At 35.6% G+C, this 14,143-nt stretch overlaps 1 protein-coding gene and 1 long non-coding RNA gene across 2 annotated transcripts; one reads left to right on the top strand and one right to left on the bottom strand.

The window, feature by feature from the left end:
• Nucleotides 1–1,056: 1,056 nt before the first annotated feature.
• Nucleotides 1,057–4,411, bottom strand: LOC145665795 (uncharacterized). Its single transcript, XR_014127653.1, has 2 exons — nucleotides 4,101–4,411; nucleotides 1,057–1,296 (listed from the first exon to the last, which is right to left on the bottom strand). It is a non-coding gene; the product is annotated as an uncharacterized LOC145665795 (long non-coding RNA).
• Nucleotides 4,412–7,807: 3,396 nt separating this feature from the next.
• Nucleotides 7,808–12,976, top strand: LOC145666136 (uncharacterized). The gene has a single exon (XM_081733221.1). It carries the CDS (start codon nucleotides 7,808–7,810, stop codon nucleotides 12,974–12,976), a length of 5,169 nt encoding a protein of 1,722 aa, XP_081589347.1.
• Nucleotides 12,977–14,143: the final 1,167 nt, after the last annotated feature.

The following is a 14,143-nucleotide window of genomic DNA, read 5'->3' as shown; positions in this document are numbered from 1 at the left end:
TATTTCTCCAGCAAATAAGCAAATAACCTTAACTTCCTAGAAAATTACATATAATCTGTAAGAATTTTTTAAATCTGAACAATTCTTAGTTACTTATATCAAACTTATTTCTTTATAATTAATAAATACAGTAATTAACTCACCAATATTTTGAATACAATATTCCTCCTTGTTATTTGCATACTATAGGCATGGAACTTCACACAAAACATGTATTAATAGGATCAAATGGAAACACACTTTTTTTTTTTTTTTAACGTAGCACCAAATAACTATAACTTATTTCACACATACACCGATCCTCAATTGAATTCTTAGAATATAATAATATCACGTAATAAGATTTTAACTTTCAGAACTATGCTTTCAAGATACAAAAATAGCAACTGGTTAACTGGTTTTACCCATTTCGAACAAAATTCGAAACTCAGAATAGCTCAGACTTCTACCTTTGGATTCAACAGCTAAAGTGCTGTTGCCTATAGACAGAAATTAAACGTAGGAAGATAGTTCGCACAAATTCCGCTGTGGGCGCTGTTATAATGTAAAGCTGATTTTACTTTTTTTTTTTAAACTCTAAATAAACATCTCGTTACACATTCACCTCTCCCTCAAAAAAAAAAAAATTTTTTTTTTTTTTTGTTATGAAATATGCAGAATCTCGTTTGTCTCAAAGTCACGATTAATCACCAAACTATTATCACTATACCTACTAACTAGCAGAAACATACTTCCCAACTACACCAACTAAAGAAAAATAAACTAAAAATAAAAAAAATAACCCCCAAAATACAATCAAACCACTACCATACTCTACACTCTCTCTACAGTTAGCAACTATAGTAATTCGTCTATGATTCGCATCTTTCATAAATTTACAAACACTTCCAGAAAAATTATGAAATAGCGCCTAAATGCAATTTCCTGAATTTTCCTAAGCAATATTAAATATAAAGCGAAAGATATATATATATATATATATATATATATATATATATATATATATATTACATATTCAATAATAGAAAAAGAAATTACATTGTAACTTACAATTTCTGTCTTGATTACATACTGAACGAATAGTTTCCAGTTGAAAAATAATATGTTGATTTATCCATAACCAGTTTTATCGGAATAATCCATTTCCATCCAAGAGACATGACAAACAGGCTGGAATCCGATCCACGGAATTCTCCATTAACAAATGACGATACAATCCATACTATTGGACTAAAAGCCCAATTTACAATTAAGGACGCAATACATTAGACATATTTAGACGGACACATTACAGGCCTGCAATGAGAAAACGATTTTAACATATAACACATTAAAATTACTTAAAATTATGTTCGTCTATTGCCTTATAGCACCAACGTAAAGCTTCAATAACAATTTACATTTCCCTTTTTTTCCAGTTCTTAATAATAAAAAATTCCTAATTAATAGGGATTCTCCTTTCTCTGAAAGGTTTTGTCATAGAGACATGTACTCTACGAATATCTCTGTCATTTACAACAGATTTAACCTGTAAGGAGTTTTCACCAAGGAATTTCTGGAGTTCGAATGGCCCCAACCACCTTTCTGATAAACTCTTCGTAATGTTATCAGCCAAAGATGACTTGGTTTGGGCTTTAATTAAAAGTTTATCACCCACTTGATAATTAGTAGGTATTCTTCGTTTATTAAAAATTTTCTTTTTCCTATGCCATGCTTTCTCCATATTATGGAGCGCATTTACCCACAAATTGGGGTCTTTCTTTTGGATATCTAGCTCCTGCACATTCCATTTTACCTCTAATGGGTCTCCGCAGTTATAGTTACAAACTAAATCAAAGGGACTACACTTGGTCTCCTCATGAACAGCGCTGTTAATCGAGTACTCTATTTCGTATAGACCCGTATCCCATTGATTCTGTCTCTTACTAAAGTATATCCTCAACGAATTTTTCAAAACTGAAATGTATCTTTCAGCTGCGTTTGAGGCACTATGGTACGGAGAAATTCGAATATCGCGAATACCATTACTATATAAAAAATCTTTAAATAGTGCAGAGCTATACACACTAGCATTGTCATGTGCCAAAGAAAATATAAAGCCATGTCTACACATTAATTTATATAAACGATTGATAATGGCTTGACTAGAGAGTACACGGAGTGGTTCTAAGAAAACTCGCTTAGAAAACGAATCTACCACAATCAAACAGTGGCGTCCCGATCGTGTATTGCACATTGGACCAATTGTGTCCGTATACCATCTCCCATTTACAAATTTTTCAAAATCTGATGTTAATTGACCCATTTGTTTCCTATTATTAGGTTTATTTTTCTGACATAGCTCACAGCATGACACAAATTGTTTTATATCTTCTACCATCCCACTCCAAGTATATTTGGCTGCTATACGCCCAATAGTTTTTCTTGTCCCTAAATGGCTTCCGGGTAAAATACAACTATGATGAAACTCTATAATACTATTGGCTAGACATTTTGGAAGACAAATCTTATACGGGTTTTTTATAGCTTTAGTCTTTTTACACAGAATCCCTTTAATTAACTTATAATCCTCTAATCTCTCCTTTCGTTCTAAACGATGTATAATCTCCATTAATTCAGGATCTCTAGCTTGATGATCTTTTATAGATATGTTAGCAAATGGCATATTCCAGAGATTTACTAAGCATAAATTATTAATCTCTTGTTCCATGGTTGGCTCTAAATACATAGATTCAAAATTTTCCTCGTCAAACAATCGTGACATAAAATCTGCACTTATATTCAAGTTACTTGAAACAGATTTTACAGTGAAATCAAACGCTAATAATCGATACAATAAACTACCATACCTTTTGACCCTTCGTATGTTACGTATAGCATACGCTAAACCCACATGGTCTACCCTCAGTTCGAATTTATTATGCAAAAAGGTTTTATATCGTTCCATGCATTCAACCGCCGCCATAAGTTCCAACAAAAAGATCGGCTTATTTAAATCATATTTACGTAAGCGTCTAGAAAAGAATGCTACCGGAACTCTGTTTCCCTGACTATCTAATTGTTCTAACGTGCCTCCTAAAGATTTTAAACAGGCATCTGATGTAATTATAAAGGGTTTATTCAAATCTGGAAGTTTCAATACTACATAAGCTTCAAATAATTCCTTTATCTGATCTAAAGCTCTTTGCTGTTCTTTTCCCCACTCAAATTTACACTTCGCCGAACGAAGTCGAGTTATCGGTTCCATCACATCATGAAAGTTTGGTATAAACCTACTATAAAACTGTAAAAAACTAGCTAAGCTAATCAAACTTTTCCGATTTTTCGGTGCAGGTAATTTCCTGATAACTTCTATTCTAGAAGGATCCATACATAGATTTCCGTTTTCAACAACAAATCCCAAATATGAGATCTTTCTCTGAAATAATGCAGATTTATTAACCGACAATGTTATACCAACCTCATTAAACTTCTGCAAAATTGACTCAATTAGCTGTTAATGACTCTCTATATCTTTACTTACTGCCACTATATCATCAAAAAACCAATCCACACCTTGTTCTTTCAAAGGATATAGCAAATCAGTTAAAACCTTTGACAAAATAAATGATCCTGAAGATATACCAAAAGGCACATACTTATATTCAAATAAACCGCGATGAGTTAAAAAGGCGGTATATTGAGTCGAATTTTCACTATGTTTCAAATGATGATATGCTGCGTGAACATCAAAATGGCTGTAAATAACTCCCTGTGATAGACTAGCTAACACATCTTCCATACGAGGAGTATATTGTGCATTTAAACACAAACGAGAATTTAGAGATTGATAATTCACTACAAGCCTTTTACTTCCTGACTTATTGTTGACAAGAAAACAAGGAAAAGCCCACTGGGAATTACTAGGACGAATTATTCCTTGAGCAAGTAAATCATTCAAAATTACATCCATTTGCTTTTGTTCTGCCCGCGAAAGAGGGTAAGGTTTTTTCCGTATAGGTGTATCGTCTTTTAACAATATTTGATGTTCAAATCCATTAATACATCCTATCTTATCACTAAAAACATTAGGATATTTATTTATTAAATTATCAACATACCCTTGTAAAGTATGATCCTGTTCCAAGAAACTAGGGTCTACTGTGATTGGTGACAATGCTGATGGCCGCTGTTCAAAATTCCCTGACCTCTCCGGATACAATGAAGAAAAAGTCTCTCCTGGGTTGGCAACAATGGGAGGATCCAAGGGCGCTGACGATATGGAAACCTTGCAGACGCCTGGCGACGAAGTCATTTCCCTTTCCCTACAACCGTCCATCCTCATAAACAAATTGGCATAAGCAGAAGCACCATCGCTACAAAATAAATCGCTTTGCGCAGAATAAGAATTATCTTTTTGGGAGGGGGTGACAGATTATAAGCAAGGGGTACCACGGCACGTTCTTGTTTCAATAAAAGTTTGTTATTTTCAAAGTCTATCTGAGCACTTATAAATTTTAGTTCCTGGACTCCTACGATAAATGTAGGTTCTAAACCTTCCACTAGAAAGAATTTCAATTTGTAAGTTTTCTTATGAAATCTAATAAATAAGAAAACACAGGAATTCAACTCGATCTTTTGTCTGTCCACACCTACTCCACTAAATTTTTGCTCATAAACACGCACAGGATTATTTAAAGTTTTATTCCACTTCTCAAAGTATTGTTTATTCACCAAGGAAACTGAGCTACAACTGTCAAGTCCTCCTTTTAATTGTTTCCCCATAATAAAGGCATTGACAAATGCTGCAATTAAGTTCTTGAATGTTCCTTTATATGGATTCTCACTCTTAACCTCCTTAAAGTTTGAAGAAAGTTTATTAACTGGACCGTTATTCACCTTACTTGCTTGGGAACTAACCCGGGACCTCTCACTATTTGTAACACTGCGTACCCGCTCACCGCTTTCAATGTTCAACTTAGCTATACATTGAGAAAGTTTATGTGGGCACTGGGAAACTCTATGATTTCCTTGACAAAAATAGCACTGAACTACTTTTCTTCCTACTGTTTCCTTTTGTTGATGTTTAACTAACTATTGTAAACAATTAAGTTCCGCTGATGTAACTCATATTTTTCCACTTCTGCTTTCACAAATTCTAGAGATCTTTTAAATGGGATGAAGCCTCAAATACGTTATGAACTTTTTAAATATAATCGTCCAGTATCTCTAGAATTTGTGTTGTATATCTTCTCTCCCGTGTGTGATCACATAACTATCCACCACACTCTCGACGTGAGATACTATATTAACCTCCGGCTTTTGCAAACAATAAATATATTTACGTTCTATTTGTTGTTTACCTATCGGGGTCACAAATTTTGAATACAATAGGTAACTAATATGTACCCACTGATTTGAACCCTTTATCAAATTAGATAACTCCTGATTGATAAGGCCACTACTCCTTCCTAAAGCTATAATAAACAAAGCTTCTTTCGGGAACAAGTTGAGTTTCATAATCTTATAAATCTCTAATAAGAAAAGAAAAATAATTTCGTCTTTAGTTCCATCACAAAAAGGGATTCTTTTTATTTTTTCCGAAAAATTCTCATTGGCAGCTGATACTGCTAATTTATTCATATCCACAGAGAACGGCATAAAATTATGTAAATATGACTTACTACGTTCATTCTCTGTATTGATTTGTTTATCAATTTTCCAACAGTCTTTTTCATTTAAAGCAAAACAGCTCTTATCTACCACAGGTGCGCTAAAACCAGTTTGCCTTAACTGACCTACCGCAACACTCTCACTCTCATTCCTCAAATCGTGAGTCGTTGCACCTGCCAAGGTCGAAGTGTAAACACTGCTGGTATCTGAATCTAACAACGGTGATAAACTACCAGCTGTTTGCGGCTCAACTGCCCTACAGTAACTGTCCCTATATCTTTCGTTTTCTAAAAACGAAAAATCTTGCTCCCTCAAAAAAGGATTTAATGGATTAGGTATTATCAAACCACCATCTCCATTGGGAAAATGATTTAAATTTAACTGGCCCTGATGGGTACGTTCACTACTCGTATCTAACATGTTTCTGGTTCGAACCCCGCAATATATAAAACTCAACTCTCACAAAATTCTTTCTATATACAGCCGATATGTTACCAAACAAGTGATATCCTGACAAGTAAGAACTAGATACGTGTATCGTAACAAAATTAACTACACTGGTGCTAGCAATACTATATTTCATGTAGATGAAAAACAGAACCTGCTTTCCCAAATCTATCCTTCCTGCTACTTATAATAATAATATTTCTACTAATGAAAAATAAGAAGGAAGACTTTAGCTGTTGAATTTGTGTAACGCGATCTCCACCCTTTACTCGTACAAGTGATTGAATGGAGCCGTCGTTAGGTAGAACAAATGTACCCTTCGGGCACATCCACACTTATAACGTATAGCAGGTTCAGAAATTAAATTATTTAATGCATAAACAATGTTAATTAAATATATAGTAATCCTGAGTTCAAAAATATTAGAGCGAATGCAGCTACTATTCATAAATATACTTAATAGAATGGTTAATCGGGAAAATAATATTCTTTGTTCTATTCATTAACTTTATAACAAATTCAATAAAGTAATACATATAATGACTGCTAATAAAGAATTCCATCCAAAGAGGTTACTTCAATAGACAAATATTTCTCCAGCAAATAAGCAAATAACCTTAACTTCCTAGAAAATTACATATAATCTGTAAGAATTTTTTAAATCTGAACAATTCTTAGTTACTTATATCAAACTTATTTCTTTATAATTAATAAATACAGTAATTAACTCACCAATATTTTGAATACAATATTCCTCCTTGTTATTTGCATACTATAGGCATGGAACTTCACACAAAACATGTATTAATAGGATCAAATGGAAACACACTTTTTTTTTTTTTTTTTAACGTAGCACCAAATAACTATAACTTATTTCACACATACACCGATCCTCAATTGAATTCTTAGAATATAATAATATCACGTAATAAGATTTTAACTTTCAGAACTATGCTTTCAAGATACAAAAATAGCAACTGGTTAACTGGTTTTACCCATTTCGAACAAAATTCGAAACTCAGAATAGCTCAGACTTCTACCTTTGGATTCAACAGCTAAAGTGCTGTTGCCTATAGACAGAAATTAAACGTAGGAAGATAGTTCGCACAAATTCCGCTGTGGGCGCTGTTATAATGTAAAGCTGATTTTACTTTTTTTTTTTTAAACTCTAAATAAACATCTCGTTACAATACACAAAAAGACAAACAATAACATTGTTCAGAACTGAGCGTTCCTCTCAATAAAAACTAACGCCAGTAAGTAAATGAAGAGGCAGCAACATAAAAACTAATACTTTTTCTCCCCAGCAGGGGTGAGTGTGTGTGTGTAAAAACGTGACACCAAGAAAGCAACGGTAGCTACGTGTATTGTGTTAATATCGCATTAATCTACATATAACAATGTTCATCTAGCAACGTTGTTTGTATTTTTTGAATTCATATAATATTGTGTGTTATGAAATACAAATATATTGAAGTCTCAAGCAACGTCGAAGAATTATTAAGAAACCAGCGCCTACACAAGGGTTACATCGACCAAATGGTCCATCCACGCCGGATCAGAATTCTACAGTGCAGTTAACAAGGTAGGTAGTGAGTGCATATTTCAATATAATATTATCCTTGTATCACTTATACAAAATAAGCCTGTAAAAGCAAAGCCTCATTTAGAACGTAAGTGTTAAAAGTGTATTTAATTTGAGTGAAGCATGACGGACAGAATGAAAGAATTAGTTTTCAAGAGAGGTCAAATTAAGGCCAAACTCACTCGTTTTAAACCTTTTGTAGATAGCTTTACAGAAGATCAGAATATTACGCAGTTAGTGTTACGTTACGAGAAAATAAAACAGTGCTATGATGAATTTGATGCAATACAATCCGAAATAGAAGTGTTACAGGGTTCATCAGAAATTGATCAGGAAACGCAAGAAAGAGAGCAATTCGAGAGTACTTATTTTGATTTAGCAGCTAAGACGGAAGTGTTCATAAATCAACACAGCTCCAGTGCAAAGAAAAATGAAAACAATGAATCAAGCAATTCTAATCCATCAGTTAGGTTGCCGGTGATAAACCTTCCGACCTTTTCTGGAAGCTACGATGAGTGGTTGTCGTTCTATGACACGTTTCAGGCATTAATACATAACAATAGCACATTGCAGCCAGTCCAAAGGTTTCATTATTTACGTTCTTCTCTACGTGGGGAGGCTCTTGAAGTAATACAAGCCTTGGAAATTTCTTCTGAAAACTATGACGTAGCATGGACTTTACTCAAAGAACGTTTTGAAAACAAAAAGTATATTGTTAACAAACACGTCAAAGCTTTATTTGAAATGCCAATGGTGGAACGTGAGTCGGCTGTTTCGCTTAAATCTCTTTTAGACAGCACGGTAAAACATTTGAGGGCTTTAAAATCATTAGGTCAACCAACAGAAAGCTGGGATGCATTACTTATATATTTGATTGCGACCAAACTAGACAATACAACACATAAGGAGTGGGAGAAAACACAATCAACGAATGAATTACCGAGCATGTCACAGCTGACACAATTTTTACAGCAGCGTTGTCAAGTTTTAGACGCAGTTGATAATAAGCGTAGACCTAAAGATACACCCTCAGTTCCAAATAACAAATATCAACAAACAAATAAGGCAGGCAAAAAGAGTTCTTACTCAACGACAGCACACGTAACGTATTCCGACAACAATGCATGTCCCAGCTGTAAAGGCTCCCACAAATTATTTCAATGCCAATCATTGTTGAAAAAATCTATAGGAGATAGAATTAAAGAAGTTAAACGTCTTTCTTTGTGTATAAATTGTCTCAAACGAGCGCATAAGGCAAATGAGTGCTTATCAGGTAATTGTAAAATATGCAATAAAAGGCATAACACATTACTGCACTACTCGCGTTGTCCATCGCCCACTAGAGCGAATGAACCACAAGATGAAAGGGAAATAGGTCAAGGTCAAAACACGCTCGCTGCAACCACATCACTCGGGCAGGAATGTGAAGGTAATTATATTCGTTCTACAAACAGTGGACCGCAGAATCTTAGGAGACCACCAAGCATTATGCTATCCACAGCTGTAGTATATGTTAAAGATAAACAGGGTAATTTTCAAATGTGTCGAACACTTCTCGATTGTGCTTCTCAGTCCAATTTCCTAACAAACAGAATGGTTCAATTATTGGGACTAACAAAGAGTAATAGCGTTGTACACATAAATGGTATAGGTAATGCTAATACAAGGTCATGCCATAGCGTTCAGGCTACAATTAAGTCAAGACATAACAATTATTCAGCCACATTAGACTTCATCATATTGCCGCAAATATCACAAGACTTGCCTATGGTTCGTGTAGACACGTCATCGTGGGAAATACCTTCCAACATTGAATTAGCAGATCCTAGCTTCAACATACCACAGCGTATTGACATGTTATTGGGGGCGGAAGTATTCTTTGATCTACTTTGTGAAGGGCAAATAAAACTCAAGGCAGGGTATCCAACCTTGCACAAAACATTGTTTGGCTGGATTGTAGCTGGAAAAATAGACAATCAACCACACATTTCGACAAATGTGTGTCACCTCTCCACAACAGAAAAAATACACGAGCAATTACAAAAATTCTGGACGATAGAAGAATGTTCAACAAAACATCCATTAAGTCAAGAGCAGGCAGAATGTGAAAGACACTTCAAAGAAACATACCGGAGAGACGAGACTGGGAGATTCGTCGTCAGACTTCCCTTTAAAGAAAATGTGAGGAATCTTGGTAAATCCAAGGAGATTGCAACGAGAAGACTTTATTCAATGGAAAAAAGGCTTATGAAGGATCCTGAGAAAAAAAGGGCATATATAGCGTTCATGAAAGAGTACGAAGATTTGGGCCATATGGAAGAAATAACTAGAGCAGAGAGCGATACAATGATGCCAGACTACTATCTTCCCCATCATTGCGTAATGAAGGAGAACAATACTACTACCAAACTCAGGGTTGTATTTGATGCATCGTGCAAAACAACTTCTGGACTTTCATTAAATGAGACGATGAGAGTCGGGCCTACAATCCAAGAAGAATTATTTTCCATAACAGCAAGATTCAGGCAACATCAATACGTCATGACAGCTGATATAGAGAAGATGTATCGCAACATTAGGGTACATGATTCAGATGCAAACTACCAGAAAATACTGTGGAGAGAAAACCCTCAAGAAGCAATAAAGATATATCGACTCAAAACTGTAACATATGGTACTGCAGCAGCTCCTTTCCTAGCCACTAGATGTCTTCAGCAACTAGCCATAGAAGAGAAGAAGAATTTCCCTAAGGCAGCAGAAGTTGTAATGAGGGATTTCTATATTGATGATCTTCAAACAGGGACAAACACGAAGAAGGAACTACATGAATTACAAGGTCAACTCACAACTCTTCTGCAAAGAGGTGGTTTTTGTTTGAGAAAATGGTGTAGCAACGACACTTCACTGCTTTCAAAAATACCCAGTGAACTTCAAGAATCAAATTTCACCATTCAACCAAATGATGATTGCATCACAAGAAGTTTAGGATTGTTGTGGAATCCCATTAAAGACACATTTTCTTTCTCTGTCAAACCAAGAAACAACCCTCAACAAATCACGAAGAGGACTATTCTTGCTACAGTAGCGAGCATATTTGATCCCTTAGGATTAATTGGACCAGTTATTCTTAAGGCAAAAATATTTCTGCAACGTTTGTGGGAATTAAAATTGAATTGGGATGAAGAAGTTCCAGCCCCATTGCATTCAGAGTGGGAAACATTTGAGCAGCAACTTCAAGAGTTGGAATCACTACATGTTCAGCGAAAGGTTATTCAAGAAACACAATCGCAGGTAGAAATTCATGGATTTTGCGACGGATCTCAGAATGGATATGGAGCTTGTATATATGTAACATCTAGTACAAAAAATGGGAAATTCACAGCAAACTTACTATGTTCAAAATCTCGAGTAGCACCTTTGAAGAAGACAACTATTCCTCGATTAGAACTTTGTGCAGCTTTGTTACTTTCTCAGCTAACTCAGAAAGTAATACAAGCATTACATTGCAAGATCGATAAGGTTGTTTTATGGTCAGATTCCACGATTGTATTAGCATGGATAAGAGGACCTTGTTCTCAATGGAAGACGTATGTTGCAAATCGTGTGGCGGAAATTCAACAACTGACTTGTAACTATGAATGGAGACACATCAGAACAGAGGAGAATCCAGCAGATCATATATCGAGAGGATTAACACCGTCAGAGATTCTTGATAATGAATTATGGTGGCACGGGCCTTCCTGGCTATCTGAGAAATTAGACTCACCGACGAGGGAAGATGTTTGTGACCTAAGTGATGTTCCCGAGCGACGAAAGAATACAGCAGTAATGGTTTCTACAACACCGTGTCAACTCTTAGACAGATATTCATCATTAAGAAGATTGCAACGTGTAACTGCTTATTGTCTACGATTTGCACACAACATGAGAAGATCTAATTGTGACAGACAGCATGGACATCTTACAGTAAGTGAATTACATGAAGCACTCGAATGTCTTATTAAACTATCACAGCAACAAGCATTTCACAAGGAATTAAATGCGTTGAGATCAGGAAAGGAAGTCGACAACCAAAGTCAACTGAGAAATTTAAACCCATACTTGGATGAGAGGCAAATCATCAGAGTCGGAGGAAGATTAAATGCAGCAGATCTTACTGAAGGACAGAAACATCCTATTGTACTTCCAGCTAACTGCAACTTGACAAAGTTAATCGCTCAAGAAGAACATAAGAAGCTATTGCATGCCGGGCCTCAATTATTGTTATCATCCTTGCGACAATCATATTGGCTAATACGTGGACGAAACTTGGTTCGTCAAGTTGTGCATCAGTGTGTCACATGTTTCAGAAACAATCCTAAAGATGGTAAACAGATGATGGGAGATCTACCAGCTGACAGAGTTCAACCAACAAGACCATTTCTTCACAGCGGCGTTGACTACTGTGGGCCCATTTACCTTAAATCGAGTAACCGAAGGGGAGCCAAACTCCATAAGGCATATATAGCACTTTTCGTGTGTTTTGCGACTAAGGCGGTTCACATTGAACTTGTTAGTGATCTAACTACAGAGGCGTTTATTGGAGCATTAAAGCGATTCATGGCTCGTCGAGGAAAATGCGCTAAACTGTATTCTGACAATGCAAGTAACTTCGTTGGTGCAAAAAGGGAACTACAAGAATTGAAGACTTTATTTGAATCAGAACACCATAAAGAAAAACTACATAATTTTCTAGCGGCTGATAACATCACGTGGGTTTTTATTCCAGCAAGATCACCAAATTTCGGAGGCTTATGGGAATCATCAATTAAATCTCTCAAATATCATTTAAAGAGAGTCGTGGGAAATGCTTCACTCACCTACGAAGAGATGAACACTATTTTGACACTGATTGAGGCTTGCTTAAACTCTAGACCCCTAACACCATTATCTAATGATCCAAACGACCTACATCCTTTAACACCTGGTCATTTCCTAATAGGCGACGCACTCACTACCATGTCAGAACCTAACTTGAAAAATATTCCTGTCAATAGACTTTCGAGATGGCAATACATACAACAACTTCATCAGCAATTTTGGTCCAGATGGTCAAAGGAGTATCTATCAAGTCTTCTAGAACGATCCAAGTGGAGAAGAAAATTCCCCAATCTTCTGGAAGGTGATTTGGTGCTCATCAAAGAAGATAACATTCCACCTCTAAAATGGAAAACTGGACGTATTGTGCAAACTACCAGAGGTACAACAACAAGATCTATTCGTCAATTGTGCCCGCTTCCTAAGCAGAGTTAATGTGTTGGTGTTATTCATAGTGTGTACATTGTGTGATTCATAGTGTGTTGTGTTGTGTGTGCATTATTCTGTTTATGTTTATATCATTCATTCATAACTTGTGTTATCTATTGTTGTGTATATTAAGTTCATGAACCAAATTAATCATTCATAGATTTGTTGAAGGAATTCCTTCAAGGCGGGCGGTATGTTCAGAACTGAGCGTTCCTCTCAATAAAAACTAACGCCAGTAAGTAAATGAAGAGGCAGCAACATAAAAACTAATACTTTTTCTCCCCAGCAGGGGTGAGTGTGTGTGTGTAAAAACGTGACACCAAGAAAGCAACGGTAGCTACGTGTATTGTGTTAATATCGCATTAATCTACATATAACAATGTTCATCTAGCAACGTTGTTTGTATTTTTTGAATTCATATAATATTGTGTGTTATGAAATACAAATATATTGAAGTCTCAAGCAACGTCGAAGAATTATTAAGAAACCAGCGCCTACAAAAGGATTACATCGACCAAACATATCAATCAAGTCCATTCTCATGCATTCAGTCTTCATTTCGCCCCTCCTCCTTCAATTCTTCCTGAGGTTAAAATACAACTTTTCCTATAATATTGAAATGTTGCACCCCTAAGATATTCATCTATATCATGTTTCTTAAAACTTCCTTTCTCAATATTAACTAAGAAACACACACATTAGATGCTGTTCAATTATACTAACGAACACATTGGCTTTATACACAGTATTTTTTTTTTTCATTCACGCCAAATATTGTTTATACGGGGTTCGCATATTCCCTCGTTCAGCACTGAGAATGTAAGTGATGTGCATCTAAAGCTTAATGGGGATTCGACATCCATGAGATCCCACCGAGAATTGAAACCAACTCTTTCACGTAGAACGGAATTACTTCAAGTGGTGGTCCCTATTCTGGTGAAAGCTCGAGTGATTTCAATTACCCTACGTTAAGCTGTAAGTTGAAAGTTCATAAATCTCGATGCTAAAAAGGAACACTAAACACTAATCAAATAATCAACTCATTGAGCTTCCACTGAACTGACGTCAATCCTAAGAAGGGAATAACATTTCAAAATATAAAAATTACTCACCTTTCGTATAACGAGTTCGAGTTTTACCACTATAAAATCACACCATCCTTTCAATTCGCAC

This window comes from Thermobia domestica, chromosome 12, assembly GCF_964235325.1.
Source record: "Thermobia domestica chromosome 12, izTheDome1.hap1.1, whole genome shotgun sequence".
NCBI classification, from domain to species: Eukaryota; Metazoa; Arthropoda; class Insecta; order Zygentoma; family Lepismatidae; genus Thermobia; species Thermobia domestica.
Note: the sequence above shows the minus strand (reverse complement) of the source record. Positions and strands in the feature narration are given on the sequence as shown.